Source organism: Ascidia mentula, chromosome 9, assembly GCF_947561715.1.
Source record: "Ascidia mentula chromosome 9, kaAscMent1.1, whole genome shotgun sequence".
In the NCBI taxonomy this organism is placed as follows: Eukaryota; Metazoa; Chordata; class Ascidiacea; order Phlebobranchia; family Ascidiidae; genus Ascidia; species Ascidia mentula.
Genome location: NC_138574.1, coordinates 10,279,944 through 10,303,142, shown reverse-complemented (window position 1 = coordinate 10,303,142; position 23,199 = coordinate 10,279,944). Strand labels below are relative to the sequence as shown.

Below are 23,199 nucleotides of genomic sequence, written 5' to 3'. Positions count from 1 at the left end.
ATGTTTCCACCAGAGATCCTTACTCAAAAAGTGATGTCGTTTTTTTGACAGAATGTCCGATCTGCGATCCAGTAAATTGTGGATCCGAAGGAGTTAAGAGATACTACGACAGCCCTAGGGATGCATGCTGCCCCACAGAATACTGCAATTGCACGTATCCGAATAAAACGCGTTGCGACGAGCCGTATCTGCAGTATCTGGATGGTTTTGAATGCCCAATTTGTCCATGTCCAAAGTCTTGCAATTTCACCAAACCCGACTGTACCAACTCTTTGGGTTGCAAGGTCGAAGGTAAATTGTTGAAGAAAAACTGATAAGTAAAAAAGGAGAGAATCCTTTCCGAACCGCTGGAAGAAGGTTGAATTGTTTCGAGATAATGTTTTGTATCAATCTAGCCATTTGTGTATTTGCGAGTAATTTGAATTAAAAGATGATCAACACATAGTGTTGAAAAACTGTTAAATCCCTAATCCGGACCAAGTGTACTAAACCTGTTCCTCTCTCAGTCACCAAGCAAGACAGCTGCGGTTGCCCGCTCGAGAGCGAATGCGTTTGCAATCAAGAATTATGCCCTAAAGCCCCGGAGTGCGATCGTTGCCACCACCTCGTCACTTACAACCGCAGCTCGGAGTCTGATTTCCAGCAGTGTGAAAACTGCTGCGACGTTCACCAGTGTGTACTGACACCTTGCGATCCGGACTACAATGTACTGCCGGTACCTGAAGGTTATAGACTTGTCTACAACGAGTCGACCATGTGTTGCCCAGCGATAGAGTGCGATGCTTGCTTTTCGGAAGCAGGTGTTACTCTGGTGAGTATGGAATGTTTATGTTCTGAATATGTGATAATCATCCTCGTCAAAAATGTGTTTTTCAGTCCAATTTCGACGATTTATTAAGAGTAATGTAAAATCCTTGTTACAGCTTCTTCCGTAACTGCAAAAAAACTGTCGCTAGGTTAATTACACCAAAGGTGTTGCGGATTTATAGTCCTGTGCGATATTATTTTCACAACCTAGTCCGGACACCTTTAATTTAGCCCGCGAAAAATTTAGATAACTTTTAAACTTAATTTTATATCGTTTCAAGCGTGGAAGCAAAGTTGTAATTGACGATGACGGTGGATGCGGTGTGACGTACTTGTGTACCAACGTTAAACCACCAGCAACAAATTCATGTTATGCCCTGGAAGAAGATTCTAATCCTAGAGACCACTGCACACCGCCGGCCACGTGTCAACTGTATGAAAATTCGACGGAGGTGATATCGTCGAACCCATGCTGCAAAAACTATTCCTGCGGTAGGTTTCAATAAATCTTACAGAAAAACGAGCCAACGCCCATCAAGTAATAAATTAGACTGCAGATATTTATCCCCATATGGTGATAAGCATATGATAGATGTCTGCTGATTTATTAGTCTAGAGAAATCGATTTCGCTTACTTATTGTCGACATCATCAGTTTCTTATTTAAATTGAATGGCGACATTTTTGATACCGTCCAATCCTTTGAATTTCTTTGCATTAACCTTAGGTTTAGATTTTGTTACTCACATCCAATGCTTTTTTTTCACACCGAATATTAGACCTGTACGTGTTTTCCTTTTTATTAAAACTATACACGCGAAATGTGTACAACATATTACACCTATTTGTTATGATTAGCATGTAACAACGACACTGCATTTTTTTTAGCTTGCAACAACGACACTGATCTGCACATGGCACATTGTCCTGGCTACCAAGAAGCATACGATGAGTGCGAGAACGACACCTTGAGAGAAGTGGTGGCGACATATTCCGATGACAAGTGTTGTCCAGACTATAGCTGCTCTTGTAAAGTATGTGGACCTACTCGAACAGTCGAATGCGAGAGGGATTACGAAACAACTGCTACTGGAACGGATGAGTGCGGATGCCTTTACGAATACTGCCCATGTAACTCCTGTCTCGATGGGGATGGCAAGAGAAGGAGAATTCATTTTGACGTTTGGAACGAGACAGACAGCGATGGGTGCGTCCGAACCTACGAGTGCTACCCATATGAATACATCAATGGAAGCGACTGTTTCAAACCGACCAAACGAAGCTGCCCTGAAATAACGCTGCCAACTGGCTGTGTTGCAGACATGTCAGGTTGCTGTCCTAAACCTGATTGCCCAGTATGTCTTCTACCAAACGGAAGTTATATCGAGGTAGATATGTTTCGCGTTTGAATCATTACTGGTGCAACGCACATTTGATTTTACCTTGCATTAACTCATACAAATTCCCACTTATAGTTGTTCGGTAATAAAAAAACAGTTATACGACAAATACAAAACAGAAAATTTTATTATTGTTAATGCTACACACAAAGTTATTCCGTCATAACAACCACGCGTACAAATTTTTATGTTGAAATAAACTTGACTGAACTTTATAGTTAACAACGAATATTTTTGCCACTCTTGTGGCTGAGCGACATAATTTAAGACATTCTTATGCATGTCGAACATCCAATCGATATATTTTGCTCGGTGATGCTAATTTTGGCGATATTTTCATTAGCCTGAAAAAAGAGTGACTATACCGGATGAAGGTGGATGCGGTGTTGAGTATTTGTGTACGGACGATCGTCACGCCCCTAATTCATACCATATCTTGGAGGAAAGTCACAACCCAAGGAATTATTGCAAAACCGAAGATGATTTTGCAAATGAATGCGAGAAATATGAAAACCTCATTGAAGTTACTTCCTCAGATCCGTGTTGCAAAAACTACACTTGCAGTAAGTAAAGAAAAATGCCCAATTAGGTGTATATTGTGTTGTAAACATGTACATTTTGCTGCGAAAATACTTTTCAGTAAAATTGTATACATATATATATATATATATATATATATGAAATACGACTATTAAGTCACATTGCCTTTGGTCCTTTCACGAAAGTTTAACAATTAGTTTATTGCTCTGCGTGAACCAACCTGTCCAAAACACTTATATTTGTAAAACCATGTTTAAGTTAAGCTTGGTTTCCGTGTTTAATACGTTTTCATAACCTAAGCTTGCAACAACGACACTGATCTGCACATGGGACATTGTTATGGCTACCAAAAAGCATACGATAAGTGCGAGAACGACACCTTGAGAGAAGTGGTGGCGACATATTCCGATGACAAGTGTTGTCCAGACTACAACTGCACTTGTAAATCATGTGGACCTACTCGAACAGTCGAATGCGAGTGGGATTACGAAACAACTGCTACTGGAACGGATGAGTGCGGATGCCTTTACGAATACTGCATATGTAACTCCTGTCTCGATGGAGATGGCAAGAGAAGGAGAATTCATTTTGACGTTTGGAACGAGACAGACAGCGATGGGTGCGTCCGAACCTACGAGTGCTATCCATATGAATACATCAATGGAAGCCACTGTTTCAAACCGACCAAACGAAGCTGCCCTGAAATAACGCTGCCAACTGGCTGTGTTGCAGACATGTCAGGTTGTTGTCCTAAACCTGATTGCCCAGTATGTCTTCTACCAAACGGAAGTTATATCGAGGTAGATATGCAGCGCGTTTTAACGCACGTTGGATTTTACCTTGCATTAACTCATACAAATTCCCACTTCTAGTTGTTCGGTTATAAGCAAACAGTTATACGACAAATACAAAACAGAAAATTTTATTATTGTTAATGCTGCACACAAAGTTATTCCGTCATAACAACCACGCGTACCAATTTTTATGTTGAAATAATCTTGACTAAACTTTATAGTTAACAACGTATATTTTTGCCACTCTTGTGACTGAGCGACATAATTTAAGACATTCTTATGCATGTCGAACATCCAATCGATATATTTTGCTCGGTGATGCTAATTTTTGCAATACCTTCACCAGCCCGGAAAAAGAGTGACCATACCGGATGAAGGTGGATGCGGTGTTGAGTATTTGTGTACGGACGATCGTCACGCCCCTAATTCATACCATATCTTGGAGGAAAATCACAATCCAAGGAACTATTGCAAAACCGAGGATGAGTTCGCAAATGAATGCCAGAAATATGAAAACCTCATTGAAGTTACTTCCTCAGATCCGTGTTGCAAAAACTACACTTGCAGTAAGTTAAGAAAAATGCCCAATTAGGTGTATATTGTGTTGTAAACATGTACATTTTGCTGCGAAAATACTTTTCAGTAAAATGTTATATATATGTATATATGGAATACGACTATTAAGTCACATTGCCTTTGGTCCTTTCACGAAAGTTTAACAATTAGTTTATTGCTCTGCGTGAACCAACCTGTCCAAAACACTTATATTTGTAAAACCATGTTTAAGTTAAGCTTGGTTTTCGTGTTAAATACATTTTCATAACAAGCTACATTTAGCTTGCAACAACAACACTGATCTGCACATGGAACATTGTCATGGCTACCAAGAAGCATACGATAAGTGCGAGAACGACACCTTGAGAGAATTGGTGACAACATATACCGATGACAAGTGTTGTCCAGACTACAACTGCACTTGTAAAGTATGTGGACCTACTCGAACAGTCGAATGCGAGTGGGATTACGAAACAACTGCTACTGGAACGGATGAGTGCGGATGCCTTTATGAATACTGCATATGTAACTCCTGTCTCGATGGGGATGGCAACAGAAGGAGAATTCATTTTGACGTTTGGAACGAGACAGACAGCGAAGGGTGCGTCCGAACCTACGAGTGCTATCCATATGAATACATCAATGGAAGCCACTGTTTCAAACCGACCAAACGAAGCTGCCCTGAAGTGCCAAAACTACCCGGATACGTTGTTGACCATACTGGCTGCTGTCCGACCTTGGTTTGTGCAGGTTGCTTTTTCCCCAATGGAAGTTTCATTGAGGTAATTTCACATACAGCTGTTATATTATAATAACTAATGGGACTAACAAACTAATTTTAATATGTAAATTACTCCACCAATGAGTTTTCCAACACACTTATTGGCGTAGTTAACTGATAGTGATTGCCGCAGGACAAAAAAATTCGCATCTTTCAGTGCTTTTTGCTGTCACGTCATCGGATTATCGTACCTTGTGATAAATGTTCCGTACAAAATTCTTAGCCTGGAGACCATGCGATTCTTCCGGACGAAGACAGTTGCGGAGTGGATCACGTTTGTACGAGAAAACGGGACCCCAAAACCAATTGCTTTCTGATGGAAGAAAACTACAACCCCAAGAATCATTGTAAGACTAGGGAGGAATTTAACGCTGAATGCCAATACTATGAAATACTCGTGGATGCGACTTCGACCGACCCTTGCTGTGCGAACTACACATGCGGTGAGCTTATTATTTAGACAGTTCCATACTTGCTGGTTGTTTTTAATGGCATTTCCTTGTTTTTTCCATGTAATTTTGCATTTGTTGTCCTTTTTATGTAAAACAACCACATTTAATTTTGTTGTTGTTTTTTTTGTAGTGTGCGATGAACCAACTTATTCCTCAGAGGAACCCATTTGTAAGGAAATAGCGGAAATATCGGTTCCTGTTGGCAACAAATGCCACACCTGTGGCTGTACCGAAAACACTGATACCATTTATCAAGAATGCCCGGACCATGAACGAGCACTGCAGAATTGCACTGGAGAAAACAGCATGGTGAAACACATCCCTGGCTCGCAAGATCCAGATCACATCTGCTGCATACTCTTTAACTGTGTGTGCGAAAGTCCAATACCAGATTGCGCTGACGGGTACATACCCACAGATGTTAGAGAGTCCGGTTCAACATGCCCTCTTTTCAAATGCTCTTGCGATTCCTGCGAACTTGCGAACGGCACTTTAGTAGACCGTGGTTCGGACGTCCATTTGACAGACCAATACGGCTGCGTGGTTACCAAGCTGTGCTCCAACCTGAGACAGGATCTAAACAACCCACTATCTTGCCACAACATGACAGTTGTCAACGATCCCAAACAAGATTGTATTACATTGCAGCAATATGAAGATCAGAACTGCCACTCTGGCTACGAACATGCTGTCGCTTTGCACGATGGCGTTCCCCAGCCTTGCTGCGTTGACTACGCTTGCACGTGCAACGACGATGACGTTCTCGGGCGACTGTGCCCCAATTCTAACGTCACCCACCATACTTGTCAGAACGAAGAAGGACGCATGGAAATTACCTACGATCACAAATGCTGCGAAGAGCCATTGTGTGAGTGCTACCCCGATGAGGAACTTGACGCTCACTGCTCAAACTCCACTATCGACTGCGGCCTCTTTGAGCGCTTGGAACGCATCAAAGTGGAGGGACAGTGTTGTCCAGATTACGTTTGTGTGTGCAAAGACTGCCCTAAACCTTACAATTTATACCCCAATGTTGAGCTCAACGCGTGCCAGATGTTGGCCAAAAAGAACTTGGAGGAAAACCCCGATGATTACTGTTGCCCAGAGTTTAAAGCCGTGTGCAATGTGTCAGCTATTACGCCCTTACCCGATTGTCCATCAAACACTACTGCAATTGAGCTGACCGAAACGGACCCTGCAACAGAGCACTGTTGCAATAAGACGGCTTGCCGTTGTGACGTATGCCACTTCGAAGGGTTCGTGCACGCACTCCGTTCAACCTGGAAGAAAACTGTGTTTGGACAGTGCGATGTTACGTACAGGTTGGTGTGAAATTAACGATTATCATTAATTTGCTTTAATTAGGGTAATCAAGTAATTAACATTCACTGACGTCAGATTTCCATTGGCTCTGCTAAAATGTTTTGATATGAGCATAGTTTAACTTCGGATCTTAGGTAAAATCGTTTGAAAAAGAGTGGATTGTTTCAACTCTGCAAATTAAAAAGTTTAAACACAACGCGCCGATAGGATTATATTGGTTACCGTGCAAACCAGAACACCTTCTAATCAGCTTCATATACAACTACACCAGAAAACATAGCTGTATCGACCCAACTTCCGGCCAAATTTATCCAATAACCTTAACTTCAAACCAATTAACCTCTATATTGCATCTCTTTAGGTGCACAAGCGCGAGATTGGTCGACGGGAGCTTTGAATCATGCCACGTCCCCGAGATATACAACGATCCGAGAGACAATTGCCTGACCCAGTCTCAGTACAACGAACGCAACTGTCAACCTTACCAATTCGCGGTGACAAGCCTTACCGATAGCGATCCTTGCTGCCAGGACTACGCATGTCAGTGCAATGACCCTGCTGTGCTGGCAACAATTTGTCAGAACTTCACCATCGAATGCGGAGCTTATAAGCAGAGCAGGGAAGTTGGGAAGTTGCCTGGAACGAAAAACTGCTGTCCTGATCTGAAGTGCGAGTGTTTGCCCGATGAACAGCTCGAACATTCGTGTGAACAATGGGACAACTTTACATGCGAACCTGGATTCCGAAGGGAAACTGTAAGTGGCCTTATTAGTAGTATTCGGTAGCGACTCTCCTGGTGTCTGCCTTACAACTTTCAAAGTTTAATAGTCACACAAAGTTCCACTGACGAGACCCATTAGGTTGAAATAGTGACGATTCGACTTCAGCTCACATAATTCTATTGGCTCCATATTACTTTCTTAAAGTCAAGTTATTCAAAATATTACGTTGTAAATCACCCCAAACTAATCACATCACATTTTTTGCAGATTGAAAGTCGCAACAGGGAAGCAGGTATTTGTTGTCCTAAATACACGTGCGTCTGTGAGAGTTGCGTCCACGACGGCGGAATTTTCCGGGTAAGACAAACCGTTTACGTCTCTTCAAAAACACAATCCTGAATCCTGTTTTCTCATCAGCCAAATACCACTTTTGCACTGAAAGAAGACAGCTGTCTTGTGGCCGAATGCGTCATTAGCGAAACTACGCAGTGTCCAGCAGTTGTAAAGAGAGACAAGTTTGACTGCGAGCCGTTTGACGAGCAACAATGCCAAGAAGTAAGTTCTCTGTATTTTTATCCTAAACGAACAGTAAAACTTGCCTACTTTCTGTGTACACATGAATTGGTTGTTTAGTTTTTATTAAACTCAAATATCATTGCTTTTTTAGAGCGGGGGGAACGTCACGATCTCCAATTGCTGTCCAGACTGTAAGTAAAACGTGTGCTTTGAGTAAAACTGCATGATGAAGTGCAAATGAAGTAATACCCTATTGTATCTTGCCCAATTTTTGTTTAATCTGAACAAAATATTCACCAAATTTGGTCTTGCTGCTTTATGTATCTTAATGAATTGGTTTGCAATGTGGTTTGAATATAAAGGAAATTTAAATCGTTACAATCAAGTATAACGTGCTGGACTTATTTGAAGTTAATAAATATTGTCTTTCTTAGGTCATTATGGTAAATGCGAGAGAAAGGTGAAGAACATCACACTAAGTGCCTCGATCGACGGTGTATTCTGTTACACACCTGATGAGGTCGAAGTCAGTTATTGTGAAGGACCTTGTTCAACATTGAGGCAACAAAACCCCCTAACCGCAGAATTTGAAGGTGCGTCTTTGTGTTTGAAATCGGCATAATCCGTATGACCAGTAAAGCACCAGCACAATTTTAGCTCCATTTTTCGGATCTCGCTCCGACTTTTCGGGAAAAGTGATCCACCTTCCAATGCCTTGGCTGCGATGTCAGTAAACCTATCTTAAAACCTATAATAATTTACAGGGCCCTGTAAATGCTGCAAGGAGGGCAGAAGCGAATTGAAAACGTACAAGATGGACTGCTTCGATAAAACTGTAAAGGAACACCAGCAGCGGGATGTGTTTGACTGCGGATGCCAAGAAACGGTCTGTGACAGTCCAGCCGAGAGAGTTCCTCCATCTAACGGTCAGCCTCTCAGTCAAAGCGGTGTAGGTTCATTTGCAGCCACAGGCGCTGCCCCTGCCCCGTGACGGTGGTGGCCCGCCGTGCTGTTGTTCGCTGCCCTATCCGCTGCACATGTATTATAGTTTGCTTAACGCTCATCTTTCGGTCAGAAGGTGGATAACCGCACGGCGCATTGTGGCGCAGTCACTGTAGCTAACCTTAGTTCCCACGCTTTTTGAAGACGATTTTTGACTCTAGTGCCAGTAGCAATGGCGACGTTTTTCATACACATAAACAGGTTTTGTTTCCCAAACAATAATCGGTGTATTATAATTGGTATTGGTAAATTTTTGAACAATCTGAAAGGCTTGTTTTTTCTTACACTGTACGCTTTGCACTTTCTTGTACCGTGACTCCGCCTCTGACTACGCTTATGCTGTGTGTCTTTTTCGCTCGCTTCATTTGTACAGACTTTGTGTACGTGGTGCATTGGACCCAGTTTTGCCCCTGGAGGCGGTTGTTTTTCTGATACTTGGGGAACGTGCAATGGCCTCACCACTGGTCAACACCCGTTTAATTTCCGAATTTCGGTTGTAACATTTATTATGTCGGTCTTCTCGTTTACACCCGTCTGCATTGCACATCATACACACGAAATCATGCATTTGTAAATACAAAATTGTTGTAGCGTGTTTTGCATGTGTGTTTACTTCAGGTCAAAAATCCTTTGCATACTCTTCCATCAGGTAATGTTTTTATTTTTCGTGTATGCTGATGGGTGCACATGGGAAAATGCTGAAAACAGAGAAATGCTAGGAAACGCATTTGCCAATACGATACAAAAACATCGACGTATGTAAAACAATTGTCTATAGCGCAAAAAAACTTGTAAAACGTATGTGATAAAGCTAGTTTGTGGAACACTCTGCCATTATATGATCTTGGAGGAAATTTTGGTATATGTAATCGACTCTTTGTAAAATGTTGGGAACAGAGGCGATATTTAAAATTATCGAATGCAAATCGAAGAAAAAAGTATCTAGGTTGTTAAAACGGCTCTTTTTCCGTGCAAGATCAGTTGCTTAGCAACCACGAAAGCGTGAACAAGCGATAAAAAGGTTCATAAAAATACTGCATTTTCTAAAGGGTAGTCATTGTGGCTATTTCTCTGGATCCGAATGGTCTTGTAAGATTTTTCCCTCAGGTACGAGTTTCCATACAACGCAAATCAACCAAAAGGCACATATAAGCATGGGCCACAAAAATCCAATAAAGTGGAATAAATCAACTAATTTCAATTTCTATTACAACTTATTACACAGATGGTTCAATACTTTTTAAGTGATGCCCATTTTCTCTAGTTGACAAGCTAACGGTTTACAAGCAACTCATAATTTAACTTTCAGGTGTGGAAAAGTGTTAGAACTCGTGACGTCAAACTATAGTTCTCACAAACTGGAGTTTAAAAGTCAAAACCAAAAATCTTCCTTCCTTTTTTGAAGTGCAAGTCAACAATATCGCTTTCACAATTTTCGTGCGAAATGAGGTAAGAACTGATGAGAGGTACAAGGCATGGTCGCATATTCTTCACGTTACTAGTGTATATTACACGTCAAAATTGCCCATATATGCGTCAAGAATTGCTTTACTATTACCATATGTTTAAGTATCCTTCGCTGGCTGGGCTTGAATTTATGCATTGTACACTTCTAGTCAACCATATTAGCAAACAAGGGGCTTCATGGAGCGTTTTTCCCATCTAAGAAGCGAGGAAATCGCTCGGTGGAATATATGCGTTCTACGCGGCAGCAGTCACAGTTTATCGAGAGACACATATGCTGATTGAAACAATGAAAAAATATGCAAGGCTACGCCCTCAAGTGGCGATACACGACGTACAAAAGAGTAGAAAGGCACATTTAGTGATCGAGGATAAAAAACAACAACACGACTTTATATTTCGTACAAAATAGGTGCTGAGATCCGGCTCGGCACCGCTTGTAATAAATATGCTGTTTTTCTAAAATACGCACGCGCGCGCTATTGTAAAAGTGGCTTCACCTGCCGTCGCCTATCGTGAGAGGTTAGAGGTCTTATACTAAGATTTGAGGTATCATGTAACGGCTGTGGTCATTTGTAGGTAATCGACGTACGGCGGCGGCAAAAACGTTTCAAGACCAACAGCGACTTAACCAAACTTTTCAGGAACCGATAATTCCGCAGTAAGTTCAGTAGGTGATGATTTTATACAGTTTTGAGCCTAAGGGGTCGTCGCCGCGGTATCCAGAAGAAGTTGAGGTTTTCGGGTTTGAAACGGCAAGGTAGTGCTCACCGTTGATCGGTATGTAGTCGATATCGAGGGCGGTACCGAACGGCAGGACATGCTCCAAGACGAACTTCTCGTAACCCTTCCACCTAATTCGCATAAAGTATTGTGTTGCTTCAACTTGCAAGAATAACAGCAAGAAGGGACTGTCAGTAGCAGAGAGGCATCAAGACACAAGTGTTTGTCGAAAGGTGATAGAAAAGCAAGTAGCCATTTAGGTTTGTATTCTTATGTATTTCCTATTAAATGTATTTAAAGGTACGTGTTCTTATTGCTAAGCTTTACGCTGTAACATGGCACAAAGAAATCTCATTTAGTTTTCAAACCAAATGTGGTTGCGGGTATTGGTATATCAAGTTGTTGAAAAAATTCCCTGAGCATCTTTCCCTGAGATTTTGGGCTATACTGCCTTTATAGTTTATATCATTTTTTGTATCGATTTGGGCGCTCAAGACAAGCTAACGTTAACTGAAACATACCGATAAATTTTCACTCTAGGGATACCTCCATCTTCTGCAAAGGTGCTCGTAACGGCCAGAAAATATTGTGAGCCGATGGTGAAAAATTCCCAGTCGTACGCACTGAAAGAATAAAAAATATTTCACGTTTATGAACCAAATCAGTTACATGATTCCACACAATGCCAGCAAGCGCTCCGACGGGCTTTACCTAACCTCAAGTAATTGCTGTAAAATTATCGTCAAAAAACATTTATTTATCAACAAAAACTTACTTTTGCGTGGAAATTTTTTGATATTCTTCAAACTTAGGCTGTAAGTAGTTAAGTTCGTAAATGATCGAATTTGTGCTGTTTACCGACTCCCCTTGCCCGATAGGATGAGTCGAATTCACCCCGTTCGCTACCACAAGGAAGTAGCGATCGTTTATCTTAAAGAACTCCCAGTCAGTGGCACCGTATGTCTGTAAAGTAATAAAAAAAACATTCATGCAAAATTTCAGGTCTACTTTTGTAATTAGAAATACAAAACAATATTGATGCTTGCTGTTGGCCAAAATATTTGTATTTACATAATATGCAGTAGTAGTAATTTTTAATATAATACTAATCATTTCGTAACATTTAATTTGAAAATATAAATGCAACAAATGTGCAAATTTGAATGTGAAGTTGAAAGTACAAGCCAGAAAAAGCATTGTGACCTACCGTTATTTCTTGAGAGTTTATAAAGCCGCTAATGGGAGCTATAGCGCAAAAGATTTTTGATGTCAAGACGAAGGAACCGCGGTAAAAGGCAGATGCGACTACTAGACAGTAGAAGGAATCCTCCACGGAGAAAAATGTGATGTCAACCGCTGCTGTGGTGTCCAGATATTGGAAGAAGGTGAAATTTCCATCTATAAATTCGTACACGACCGAACGCGGTATCGACTGCAGCCCACTGTCATTTCCTGTCGGACATCAAGAAAAGAAATTCGGATTAAACAAAAAGTATCGGCAGTAAAAAAAATTGCTAGCAATTTTGAGATCACATTTTAACACGCTATCGATAGCTTGATACGCAGTTGCGACCCCACTTAAATAAACATCGTTTCTGTTCTTATTTGCTACCAGGCACTCGATGTGGTAACATACAACTTACTCATCCAGTGCAACTGGCTGCGATCATACAGTAGAGTCTGATTTTCGGTGAGGACATTACCATAAAACGGGCTCCTGACTCGATAAGCTTCAAGGTTTTATCGGTGGTCATGCCACTTAACTTTTGCATGTACCTTTTGTTTACGTTGTATTATTTAGCGCAAAATAATTTTTATCGCTTTAATTTATTTAATGCCATTGAAGTCCTATGAACAAATTGGTCACGCTAGCACTACGGTAAGGTTTTTTTTTCAATCACGTGCCAAATGCTTAGCGCAATGACGTAATGATTGGGAATTGAGTTTGATTACTTTACTGCTCAAATTGGTCTTTGATAAACATCCTGGTTCCCTGGTGTTCGTTTTCATAAAAAGGAATTTTAACAGATTATTTTGAAGATGTCAGTTTTGGGTAGAGCGTAGATTCCGGACCTATCAACGCACTTCACTTAAGCAAGAAAAAATAAAATGACGTCTATACAAAACAATACCGCACAACATAGCAACGGGATCCAGACGCGTCGATTTGATGACACCAGCGCGCAGAGGTTACTAGGGCACAAATCTGTGTACAAATGTCGCAAGCCCAAAAGCTCGTTTACCGACAGTAAAATTGTTTCTTCCTGCTTTATTCACTACAGCTCCATAGCACCACCCAGTGGTACTAGTTGCGCAACTTTTCAACTTTCCAGATCACCGTACATAGCGTTTGATGTTATAGGCAGCCCATCCTGCACGGCCTGTGCGATGACGGAAGCAACAATAAATCGTCTGGGTTATGATCAAAGGAAACTCCGCCGTCTAATATCAAATCCCTTCATACGATGCCAGTACAAACCACACGGTATACATGAACCGTCACCGCTTTCATATTCGCGGCCTTTCCAATATCAAATCGCGCCCGTTGCGTGGTGGGGGCCAATAGGCCTGCTCGAAAATTGATTGTAAAACGCAGATGGGCATCGCCAACAAAACCCACGCCTCCGTATTAGTCAGATATTGCGCGTGACTAACGGTTTGGGCTGCGGCAAGCTTTCGGTAACGACAGAAACTTCACGTCCGACAGGAGTAGAAACCATTGGCATTGTCCAACGTTTTAACGATATACTATTATGTTTGGTGGGGGTCAACGACGGCATGCGGTAAACTTTAGTTTTGGATTTAAAATGTATTACAAACTCTATTGTAGCCATATTTTATCCCCGAAAAGGTGTAAGATAATTACTTGAACATAATTTCGTGCTAGTAATTAGGCATGACCATTTACAGTGCTGCTGTTGCTGCCAGGTATTGTAAATTTGCAAGGACTGTCCTTCTGACATCTATGTAACCTTTATGCCTAAAAGACTGTTATTGTAAAAAAATCATTTACGTTTGGTGACAACTCAAAATTCAAAACTTAGATCAGAGAGCGAAAGGCTTTATTCCAAGTGTAAAAAACGTTGGCACAACTCTTTGGTTTCGCATCAGCTTTCGCAACCAAAAAAACTGCATGTTCTAACAAAAGGTATCACATATGTCCAAGGTCTTACCGTACACGGCCACAGCCAAAAAGTGTCGATCGCCCTGAGAGAAAAACTCGCTGTTCCTCGCGTCTTCGACCTTCAACGATTGAAACCGAACAAACTTTCGCAATCTTCTGTGCCAGCGGAAAATCGTGCAGTCGGAGTCGCGAACAGAGGCTGCTAGGTAGCTCTGCAAAAATTAAAATGTAAAATTAAACTCGGAACGTTTAGGTTAGCTATTATGTGAGGGCAGATTTAAGAAAATGTTGGAGCAGAAATAAAAGGCAAGGATACAAAATGGAGGCGCACGAAAAATTTTAATTCAATTTTAACTGCGCTCGGGCAACATTCTTGCATGTTTTCACATCACAGATAAGTAGGAGGATGTTGTTCATCCAAAACGTTGGGCGCGTCTAGTTCGAGCGCAAAAAAAAATGGCGCCGATCAAATATAAATTCGTTTACCACATCAACAACGACTCCCGACATGTCGAAAACACTAACTTACGTCGTAGCCGATCTCGAAGAACTTCCAGTGCATAATGTTCTTGAGTGAAAACCACTGGAAAGGTAAGAAACGAGTTCCTTCCCATTTCATGACTTGAGAAGAAACGCCATCACCTCCTGCAAGAGCCAGGAAGATTCCCTCGCCCTTAATTTCCATCCACGCCATAGAGACGGTCGCGTTTTCCAGGTTTATGTCGTCATAGTCGATGACGTAGTCCATGCGCTCTCTACCTGTTAATGACAAAATGAGTGTCATATAGTGGAACATTTTTTCTGGCTTATTATGAGTGTGCTTTCAATGGCAACACGCAGGTATTTTTAAACGTTGAGAAGTCTAGTAGCTTCAAGCTCAAATCACAACCCCCATATCATAACGGTTTCGGTTCATTTAAAATATAAACATAGTACACTTACGAAGTAATCGAAGAGGCCTAATTTTCATCATACACCGTTTAATTTAGTTGCTTTAGTTCAACCACCGCAGTTTTATAAATCGGTTTTGCAATCACTTTGACTCGTGAAAATACAACGTATATCTCTCGTGGAAAAGTTAAATTGTTAGTGAAACTGTCGCCGCACCTTTAGTCTGATAAAAAAAAGAATTGAACAATTAACGAATATTTTTTACCTCCACGAACTTGCTGAAACGACGTTCCTGTGCATATCTCCAGGCTTCGATCTTCGTTGTACAACAAGGTTCCACGCTGAGCCAACGAACACTCCACACTTTGTCGATCCGAAGCAAACAGTACGTTCTGGCCTGACAACAGACGCAAGTTACAAAATCGCTCTGCCTTTCCAAACTATTGCGACATTACATCTATTGTTTACTCTTAATGAAAAGGCAAATTATTTCGGGTGATGCTTGTGCTGTTTCCGATATACTAATAGTAGTTCAGGTTTAATGATCAACTAAGCAAAATGGCGACAGCACGACGAGCATCGAAATTTGTACAACATGTTGCAGTCATTAATGTAGTAAACTTTTCGAAGTTAAACAACCCAACGCATTTTCTTCAAATTTATATAACGTTCATTGCCTCATTGGCTTCGTCGTAGTGCTACGCTAGTGTAATTGGACAACAGCATTCAATACAAAAACTCTAAATGACATTAAATAAATATAGCTGTTGATAGAAAATAGTTGTTACACCTTATGATGCATTGACGCGACAGGACTTAAGCAAAATTAATACACAGTTCTAGACCCTGGTGGATCAAAACAGTTCGCGAAGCACAAAATCTCATCGGTCGTTGTCAAAGCCATCAATCGACAAAATGGGTTTAACAGTGTTTGGTAACGAAAATCCTAAGGTTTCTGACTCAGGTACGCCACGTGAGTCAGGAAAACGCCACGTGAGTGAACACGTCAGTGCCAGCTGTCGGGAATTTAGGCGCCATGGTCTAGCTGGAGGAAGACGAAAAGGATAGGTGTGTTTTTGTAAAGGCTTAGGCATAGTTGGAAGTTGTGAAAGACATTGGGAAAATACTGAAAGCGACGTTGTTTCCTTTAGGGTCCACTTTTGGTGGTTTCCAAGTTGTACTAACGTTTCACTTAAACCCCGCACCTATGTGGCTTTGAACTTCAAGACAGAGTTTACCTTATAACATAATGTTTTTCACAATGATAAAATTGAAAAGCAAACAATTGCTCTTGAAAACCGGGAAAAATAATTCATGCCAATATATCCACTCCAATACAATGAATTTTAAAACCTAAATACCAACGATTGTTGCGGGTTAATCTTATGCGACTTAACACATTATTTTCTGACCTGGCGATGTCCCGGAAAGCGGTGGATTGGTGGAGGGGCAAACTCTCGTCGTTGCATCCGATCCAGGGAAGAAAACTAACTGACGCAGAAGACCCTGAAGATGGAAAAAAACACGTGCTCAAAAATAGGAAAGTTTTACAAACTAAGGGAAGGTAGAATATGAGTTCCGCAACAGATAATGATTCGTAAATGGCAACCGCACAAACTGATCACGACGAACTTAGAAACAAACCATCACTATTAGGCAATCTGTTGAAAGTTTGTTGATTTGGTTCGAAGTAAACGTTCTGTTTGCTCTAGCAAAGTAGTGTTAATCACGCCAGGTCGTAATTTTCCGTGAGGAAATCACCTCTACCTTGGCGCCTGACTCGACAACCTTCATGGTTTTATTTCATGTTTATTGGAATGTGCGAAGCAGTTTTTGTTCAAAAATTAATTGATAAATTTTCAAAATGGACTTATTCACGATACCATCATCAAACTTTCTTTGATATAAAATTATGCGTGTTTGTGCTTGACACAAAAATTTTGCACGAAGATCTACTGCTATTCTAAAAACTTTCGTACACAATTTTTAACATTAACATTGCAAACTCTTGGGACACGTGTTGTTAATTCGAATGCATGGAGCTTTGTCATGACCAGAATTAACATTCTCTTCGTTTATCCACGTATGTATTTATATGTGTAAACATATTTCACAAAATCCGGCGATCCGGCGATCACAAGAAGTACTTACAACGTGAGTTTGTACAAAGTGGTTGCGGGCGTCATAATCGCCACGTAGGAGGCTCTGCAGCGTAATCGACAGAATGGGACATTTGAAAAGGTCTTTAAACTGGTGTTTTAAAGTCAAATTGACGCGTTATGTGTCTTTTTAGTACGTCAATTATCACGCATTAGGCAAGACGGAAAAACGCTTTTATTACAAGGAAATGCCCCGATTGTTTCGTTGGAAGTTGCCGACAATATCGACACGCCCGCTTGTCCTGCACAATGTTCTCCCACACCATAGCAGGCTAATATGTGCCTCAACACGTGCAATTGAAAGCACATTTTGCACTCGCAAATTATGGACTTAAATAATGCTAATGTATGAATTGGAATCTCCGCTGCCTTCTCCGCCAGAGAGCTTACTCGTTGAGTGGCGCCGCTAAAGTTGAAACTCTCAACTAATTACTACAGTGTTACAAATCGTGGTTCACTACATCGCATTCTCATCGATATCCCCAGGTTACACGGTTTGTTGTCCCTTAACAGCAATCATACAAAGTCGCTGCAAAAAGCATATAAAAAGCATTGTTTTCGATAGAACATTGATTTGACAATTCGGAACACGATTTGTGTATCGTTATGCACAATTTATTTGTTAGGTGAAGTGTAGGAAATATTTTTCCCCTTACCGTGAACTGTTTTTTCTTTTTTCGTCGACTCGCAACGTAGATCCGCGTGTTTCGAATATTCAATCGCTTTGGAAATGGTGTGGTGAGTTCTCTGGAAGCGGAAACAAAATGTAAGTGTGCAAAGTACTTGAGCTGTGCTATCTGTTTCGTAAATGGTCTTCACTCTGGTGCAAATAAAAGATAAAAAAAAATAAACAACATCGCCCATGTGATACTGGATATCACGTTTCGGCCGCGTATTTCCACCAGTTTTCCAACCTATACCTTTGGGCGCCATATACCGCAGGTAAAAATGCTTTGATCAAGGGACAACAGAAGATAGGATTCAAAACAAGAAAGGGCACGTAATCTATGCCCAAACACGACGCCATTGAAAACGCCAACTTTGAAGTTCACAACCATTTGCATATATCATAGCGGACGTGATAGCTCATGGTCAGCGATTAGGGGTCAAGGGTCGCCTATTTGTCTTGCTCCAGTTACCGAGCAATTTGTGTTGGCGAAAAATCATTAAGTTTGATTTCCTGCCGCAGTGCAAGATTGCGATGACCCAGGACTACATCATGACGCAGGCGCATCCCACGGATTACTGCCTATCGGTCACGTGTCGTTGACGTTTCAATGTTGCGAGAAGTGATAAAACTAAAGGATGTTTGCGGCGCTTGTAATTGATGGTAGAAGGGTTACGTGGAGCTTGCGTCCGTTTTGTGGTCGTGTAATTTTTCGGAACAAAACCTTTATTGTTTTCCGAACACGCAATCTGCATAAGCCCACTGGAGGCAACAGAGAGCCCGGATTTATATCTGACATGTGCCGACATCACCTCCTTATTAATATAACAGATTGAAGGATTTTTGAGGATTAAATGATACGGACTTTATTTAGGGGCCATATAAAAGGCCAGGTATTATAACGTTTGCATGTACACTAACCCTCAAACAGAGGCGCTTATTGCAACCCAAACATCGTAACGCACAGTCACGAGTTGAAGCTAGCACACCTGCACCGCGAGCAGAGCAATAACGGTCTCACATCATCGAGTCTTAGTCTTAAAGCGCAAATGCTTTCCCGCTTGAGTCGATGCGGCGCATAGATAATCGGCAAAGATGGATTGCCTGCAATGGCTATTTGCTCAAGAACGCCGCTGCCATCTGTCCTTCGCCGCTTCATTACCATTTGCAGTCTCGCCTCGGCCTATTTCGATCTTTCCAGGTATGCGGATAGGCAAGTTAGTGACGATGGATCCAATGCGACTTGGACGAGTGTTGGAAGGAGTTTGCCGACGGGGTGTCTGCACCTGTTATGAACCACGGCGCCCTCTGACAATGAATTTGTCTCATCGATGACAGAATCTTATTGCTTGTGGATCCAGTAGAAACCACAGCAAAGGAAACGGGGCGTTTCCATTTGGGATTGCGGCAGAGGTTTGTGAGGTCTTGTCAGCCGAGTGATCGGTTGTATGGACAAAAGTGGTTTAACCAGGTGCCATGTTTACCCACAGGATTCTGATCGAGATTTACCAGCAGGATGGTTTGATTTCACAAAATTTCCCTTTGGTGATATCAACACAGGACCACCTAATTCTTTCTGCCAATTTGAACAATGGCTTATGATTGGTTTGTAGGAACTTCGGTTTCACATACAAATACGCCAGTACCTTCGTTGTCGTTTAATTTGGACCCGAAATCATCGAAAAAGGGAAGACAAGAGTTTAAGCCTCAATGAAGCAAGGATACAACATAATAACGGCCAGGAAAAACGCAATCAGCCTTCAACTGACCGATCAGGCGTGCGCCGCTGAAGAACAACACAGAGTTGGGTAACATAAACAACAAGCTCTTCAAAGGAGCGGGGCGCTTGTCTTTCAATCTGATGGGCTTCGCAGGGATGGACAATCTCAAATTCCCCGTTCGCCGGGTCGTTTCACACACATTCCGGACACACTAGGCAAAAAAAACCTATCCCCGGCCAGTTGCCCGCGACTCAGTTCAGGCGATTTCGCTTCGGCCATTTGTGAGGTAACAATGCTCGGCTGCCACTTACGCTTTTCCGAAGGCCGGGGTTGATTTTTATTTTCGTATGCAAAGGTCACACGGATACCAATCGAGCTTTGGCGCCGTTATGAGATACTTTAGATCGAACTGGGTCAAGTGTTTGTTTAACAACAACATGTGATTAACGACGTTTTTGATCGGAAGCTTGCATTTTCGGCGGAGTCTAATACGTCGACCACTGGGTACCGCCTGATAGGTTTCTGAATAACAACCTGTTACGCAAACACTTCACACAAAATACAAATTACTTGTTCACGAATCAGTTGTTTCGTGGAAATTCACTGGCTCAAATACAAACCCTATTACAAGAAACTTTGTCGCGATTTACCCTTCTCGGCATCATCGTAACCAAATCATTTAAAAGTTGTGAAAGAGTATTTTCTTTTCAGAAATTCGAACGCCCCTTTAAAGCACATTAGAAACAAGATTTCTTAGACAACAGAACCCCATTAAAATTCTTCTGTTTTCACATTCAGCACTTCACACCAATTTCAACAATGATCGTTGCAAAGACGGTCGAGATACCTTGTATATTATGAAAGGCTTCCCCCAAAAAAGCCATAGAAAGTGCATTATTATACCAAAAACAATCATAGTCTTCGTGGTTACGAATTACCAGATAAAAGTCGAAACAAGCTCTTAACCGCATCAAGTTTTGTATCCGTAAAAAAGTTACTCTGATAACATCTGTTTGGAGTTTGTATTGGAGGCCAGCAGCTCCCGAAAGGACAGGGGTTAATTACGGGCCCCTAGTTGCTACGTATGCACTGCGTAATTGTGGGAAAGAATGTAAATTGTATTAGCAAGGGTTATGTCCGCACGAGTGATCTTCTGAAGGAGTGTGATTTGGCAATGATGAAATGAGCGTGAAAAGGTCGATACATTTAAATCTGACAACAGTTGAATGATAAAAGCTTAATTGTCAGGTGACCGGACTTCTCGACCACGTGATCATTATTAGCTGTAAAGAGTTTTTCCAGTTCCATGGCCTGTGGCATGTTAAAGGTCAAACACGTACACTTGCTCTTGAGCCGTCTGGCATCAGTGCTAAGAGCAAGTGCCCCCAAATGCCCCGTTTGTGACCTTTCCTAGAAAAAGCAACGGCGTCCCGATAAATGTTTGTGACTAGTTAAATAACTGTAAAAGTGATTTGTCTTATCCTTATCAACAGTAAACGTTATGTTTGCTCATTCAAAAGCACTCGGACATGCAGACACCTTTACACAGACGTTTTTATTGAAAAATAAGTTTGAACACATTGAAATCATGAGAAGAATGCCAAAAAAACTCTTCAAAGGCAGGATTGTAAAAAGGTGCTCATATAATATCCCAACCAAGCGTTGTTAAAAATCTCGAACAGTAGAAATTTCCAGACGAAGCGCAAACTTCGGAAATTAATCGCAAGCTGCGTAAAAAGTCCCGTTAAAAATTATGGTGCCCCCGTGGAGCGATATATAATGACTAGAAGCTTTTTGCAGGAGGTTATGAGCGAATGAGCGACCATTTTACTATGTCGCGACGCACGAATCCACTGTAACGGATGTCTTCGTAGTTACGCCTGGATTTTATGCACCAGTTTATTTGCAGTTGTGGTGCAACAGGAGCTTGTTTTCATGAGTAGTTTTTTTTTGTCATTTTAAACATCCTTCGTTTTCCATACTAATTACATTGGCAATTCCTCCCTAATTTCAGTATGTAACATAAAATGAATTTGAAATGCACTGAAGTAGGAGTAATAGGACAAGACTTTAATTTATTTAACTGAAAATTGTGTACCTCATAAGTCGAAGGCAAGTACATCATCTTCCAAACACGAAGAAAAAATACTATTTTACAGAATTCCTCGAATCAATGATCCAATGAGCAGTTTGGAACTTTAAAACCAAACAAATACCTAAGGGACGGCTCGCTTTTTTAAAGACCGACTAATAAGGGATTCACAGGGACCGAAGATAAACAGAGTTGGGGAAACGGAGAGATCAAAGCAAATCCTCGTTTCCTATTTATGTGCCGTCCCTTTCCAAATCGGCGAACCCGGTAGTCAATATTTAATGAGCGTCATTGTAGCCGACATAATGAAGACTTCAACGCAAAGCGGAACGCCGTATTGGTAAATGGGGTCTCCAACGTACGTTGCTTGGTACCCGGCGTCGGCGGCACCTTTGATGACGCGCCTGGTCGCAAGTGGGCCGCCCCCGGGGGCCCGGGCCGTCACTCGCCAGTCAGAATGCATGGTATCTGGTTGGTAGACGGATCCGGATAGCAAGAACATTTCTTACGATTTCCGTTGCGAGACAACGATGTCGCAGAGGAAATCGTGGTTGGAGGAAACCATGGGTTGCATTTATTCAAACGGAACTTTGTTCGTTTATTTGCAAGAATTCTTGACCCGTGCTTAACATGGTATTGCTATAGACACACATTTCATGTTAAACAAATTTCATATTTAAACATGGGAAGCAGTTTCCATTTGCCGTAAAGTATGACAAAGTAATGCCTGTGTTAATGGCGAGAAGCGAATTTAACAAATTTACGTAGTTTCCACTTCAACCAATTTACACAGTGGCTTTCTTGAAAGAATCTTGTAGCCATGTGAAAACGTGATAAAAAAAAAGTTTTCCAAGTACGAAAAGTTAAGTCTTCAGAGAGATAAAAAATTTCGTTGTTACTTTTCAATTGACGTACGTAGACCAGCCATCACGTTGAAATACAAAGAATGTTTTTCAGTCGTAATGTGCCTGCTGGCCACGCAACAATTCTCATAGTTTTGACACGCCAAAACCCGGCGAAGATGGACGCCATAATCCTGCCGCATCCTGCCCAACGGTTGAGAAAGATGAATCGGCACCTTGTGCTCATGGTGGGGCAATATATTACAAAATATTTATTATAATAAACAGCAATTACTGGGTGGTGATGTAAAATGCCGTTCTTATTTGCATTAAATGCAATTCTATCGTGGCTAGTTTGAAATCAATAAACGCCGTGAAATTCTGGCAATATCTTTGGCATTCATCTCCCCATACATCTTGCCATATGGGAGTCAACTAACTCATCTGTCATATCATACTGAAAGAAACAACAGAGTGTGGACAGGTTTAAACTTGGGTGGCAAAAGAGACGTGTCACTAGTTCTTCTTGTGGCTTGGCTTTGCAAAACGGGTGCAGCGTAAACGAGAAAGATTATCCCTCCCAACCCGAAAAAGTCAAGTGGCAATGTCACACAGGTAACAAGTT

At 41.4% G+C, this 23,199-nt stretch overlaps 2 protein-coding genes across 2 annotated transcripts in view; one reads left to right on the top strand and one right to left on the bottom strand.

The window, feature by feature from the left end:
- Positions 1-9,486, top strand: part of LOC145912918 (uncharacterized) — a 35,190-nt gene extending 25,704 nt beyond the window's left edge. The window contains exons 57-72 of the mRNA XM_083000365.1: positions 52-291; positions 507-811; positions 1,089-1,299; positions 1,695-2,194; positions 2,550-2,769; positions 3,047-3,546; positions 3,887-4,106; positions 4,378-4,877; positions 5,100-5,319; positions 5,459-6,650; positions 7,013-7,406; positions 7,641-7,730; positions 7,791-7,928; positions 8,041-8,080; positions 8,324-8,482; positions 8,654-9,486. Of these exons, the coding sequence (XP_082856491.1) occupies positions 52-291; positions 507-811; positions 1,089-1,299; positions 1,695-2,194; positions 2,550-2,769; positions 3,047-3,546; positions 3,887-4,106; positions 4,378-4,877; positions 5,100-5,319; positions 5,459-6,650; positions 7,013-7,406; positions 7,641-7,730; positions 7,791-7,928; positions 8,041-8,080; positions 8,324-8,482; positions 8,654-8,880 (5,156 nt within the window). The 3' untranslated portion in view covers positions 8,881-9,486. The remainder of the gene's footprint in view (positions 1-51; positions 292-506; positions 812-1,088; positions 1,300-1,694; positions 2,195-2,549; positions 2,770-3,046; positions 3,547-3,886; positions 4,107-4,377; positions 4,878-5,099; positions 5,320-5,458; positions 6,651-7,012; positions 7,407-7,640; positions 7,731-7,790; positions 7,929-8,040; positions 8,081-8,323; positions 8,483-8,653) is intronic.
- Positions 9,487-9,564: 78 nt separating this feature from the next.
- The window catches only part of LOC145912920 (thrombospondin-type laminin G domain and EAR repeat-containing protein-like), a 28,205-nt gene continuing 14,570 nt past the window's right edge, over positions 9,565-23,199 (bottom strand). The window contains exons 5-13 of the mRNA XM_083000368.1: positions 17,909-17,999; positions 16,506-16,599; positions 15,359-15,490; positions 14,732-14,961; positions 14,252-14,414; positions 12,286-12,530; positions 11,854-12,041; positions 11,600-11,701; positions 9,565-11,209 (exon numbers count right to left, since the gene is read on the bottom strand). Coding sequence (XP_082856494.1) covers positions 11,023-11,209; positions 11,600-11,701; positions 11,854-12,041; positions 12,286-12,530; positions 14,252-14,414; positions 14,732-14,961; positions 15,359-15,490; positions 16,506-16,599; positions 17,909-17,999 — 1,432 coding nt within the window. The 3' untranslated portion in view covers positions 9,565-11,022. The remainder of the gene's footprint in view (positions 11,210-11,599; positions 11,702-11,853; positions 12,042-12,285; positions 12,531-14,251; positions 14,415-14,731; positions 14,962-15,358; positions 15,491-16,505; positions 16,600-17,908; positions 18,000-23,199) is intronic.